At 53.2% G+C, this 2,448-nt stretch overlaps 2 protein-coding genes across 2 annotated transcripts; both read left to right on the top strand.

Annotated features, from left to right (window-relative positions):
- Positions 1-364: 364 nt before the first annotated feature.
- Positions 365-841, top strand: POSPLADRAFT_1037682 (hypothetical protein; the record flags this gene model as incomplete). The annotated part of the gene is made up of 1 exon (XM_024477249.1): positions 365-841. One exon carries the CDS (start codon positions 365-367, stop codon positions 839-841), a length of 477 nt encoding a protein of 158 aa, XP_024332743.1.
- Positions 842-1,003: 162 nt separating this feature from the next.
- On the top strand, positions 1,004-2,393 carry POSPLADRAFT_1162002 (hypothetical protein; the record flags this gene model as incomplete). Its single annotated transcript, XM_024487707.1, has 3 exons — positions 1,004-2,129; positions 2,161-2,285; positions 2,322-2,393. 3 exons carry the CDS (start codon positions 1,004-1,006, stop codon positions 2,391-2,393), a joined length of 1,323 nt encoding a protein of 440 aa, XP_024332744.1.
- Between the last annotated feature and the right edge of the window lie 55 nt (positions 2,394-2,448).

Raw genomic sequence — 2,448 nt, forward strand, 5'->3', positions numbered from 1 at the left:
GCGAACTACATGTCCTGTGGCACCGAGTGTGTTCACTTTAATCCTCTTTGCGCGTGTTGCCTTTTTCTCGGTACCTAAGTTTGAGACGGTATCATAATTGCAGTAAGGCTGAGTGCGTGTGACAAGTCACTCAGTGTGCTAGAACTGACGTGTTGCTCAGGCTGCGTCCGGCCGTCCAAGGCTTCGATCGACGCCTGAGATTACCTTGAAAACGTGAGTGATTTCTATGATAAGCCAGTTGTGGAATAAATTGACAATCAGAACGTTGCAGGATTCCGTGCTGCTGACTCGTGGCCGCCGCGCGATATATATCATCGCGTCGTCTTGATCCTCCGTAAGTTCATGCTACTGGCACTACACGGCAATGTCTACAGCGACTCACAGCGACTCATTGCGCGCCCGGTCTCCCTCAAGTTCTTATACCCCTCCCCCCGATTCTTCTCCCGCTCCTGAGCCTCCTTCGCAGCTGCGATCATCTGCCAGAACGAAGTTACGCCCAAAGGCCGGGACACATCACAAGAGCAGGACATCCATATCTTACCTAAAATCATCGCCTCTGAAATCCAGTATAACAACACGTAGCAGACACTTTGCGAAGAGCAAGGTGGGAAACGCGAACCTTCCTGACTACCGCAAGGATCTTGGAGACGATATGAAGGATATCCTTCAGGAGTATGAAGTTAACGCATTCGTTGAGCGCAATGCACCCGGAGATGACCCTACCGACGATGAGAAGAACAAGTTTCGTCCGTTCTCCCGGGAAAAGCTACTATCAGGAGAATCGGAGATGGGGAAAGAGGTCGTGAGTGTTGAGCCCGTTCTTTTGTCCAGTCGCATATAGATAATAGTATTGTCCAAGGCCCTTGTCGCAAACTCGGTGATGAGCTCACATCAAAGCAACGACCTCGTAGCAAAAGATACGGCCGACCTTCCGGACAAGATAAATCTTGCCAACCGCAAGTTGAGACCAGATGTGATCATCTACCCGACAAACAAAGAAGCCATGGACGCCTATAAAATCCAGAAGACAGATGACGCCGATGGGGAGTCCCTCGCCCGTGTCCGCTGGGCGTGGGCCTGTGTCCCCATTGAGCTCAAGTCCACCGCTTCAAAAGCACCGTTTGCAAAGGCAAACAGCAAGCACTTCTTTACTGGCGGACAGCTGGGGCGGCTGGCCAGGGGTCAGATTGCCGACTACGCTGCGATGATTCTTAACCACCAACATAGGGTGTTCTGCTTCATGATCGTCATCACTGGGGTCGAAGCGCGCCTGCTGCGCTGGGATCGAGCTGGAGCAGTCGTCACCAATGCTTTCGACCTTACGGACTCGGAGCAAGTCAAGCCGATGTACCGGTTTCTCTACAGGCTGAGCAAGATGACCGCCGAGCAGCGTGGATATGACCCAACGGTAGTGCCTGCCAGCAATGACGAAATCACGTCGATGAATGTAGCCAGGGATGCTCTGCCGGAGAGCGACTATCGTCGTAAGCGCATCGCTGCTGCCATGACACGTGGGTGGCAGATCCAGAAGATCAGGATGCGCGAAGAGGACGTGGTGTCCGTAGAGGCGTGGCGCCGCGCTGGTCAAGATTCGACCTCTGCACCTACAGACTCATCCTCTCTGTCTTCGAGTGTCCAAGCCGGCGTTGCTCCTTGCTCTACACCTTCTTCTACGCCTCCCAACGCTCATGCTCCCGCGTCTTCGGATAGCAGAAACGAGACAGGCAGCGCGGACTCTGGGGGCCGCTACTTCCTCGTTGGTAAACCCGAGCATCACACCGACTCTCCGATTGGACGCGGGACACGGGGATACATCGCCTACGATATGAAGACTGGGAAATTCGTTTTCCTCAGGGACTCCTGGCGCTACGAAACGTCAAAGTCGGAGATAAAGGTCTACGAGCAATTGCACAGGAATCGAGTCAGACACATCGCGACACCGATATGCGGGGGCGATGTTATCGGGCAAGATAACTCTCCCCAGCAGACATGTGCACAAGAGTTCGACAAGGACAAGAAAATGCCGAAGTACATTCATAACCGTCTGGTAGTGGAAGAAATTGGCATCTCCCTCCTGGAGTTCCCCACTGGGCGGGATTTGGTGGTCGTAATGACACACGCACTCATAGGTGGGCCGCGGCTTGTAGCTTCCAAATACAGTCACTCACCTCACGTCTGAAGCCCATGAAGACGCATGGAAGTTCGCTGAAGTCATGCATCGTGACATCAGTGTTGCGAATATCCTCATGCTTCCTGATGCAAATCCAGAAGCTGTCGGCGTGAGTGTACGTGGAATCTTGAACGACTGGGACTTGTGCAAGTATAAGGAGGAGCTTGGAGCTGCTACGCAACGAAGTCGCTCGGTCAGTAGACTGGTTTATCATGTCCGCTAGACCGTTTACTCATGATTCGGACTAGGGGACTGGCAGTTCATGTCCGCTTTGCTCC

This window comes from Postia placenta (genome assembly GCF_002117355.1).
Source record: "Postia placenta MAD-698-R-SB12 unplaced genomic scaffold POSPLAscaffold_138, whole genome shotgun sequence".
Classification (NCBI taxonomy): Eukaryota; Fungi; Basidiomycota; class Agaricomycetes; order Polyporales; family Adustoporiaceae; genus Rhodonia; species Rhodonia placenta.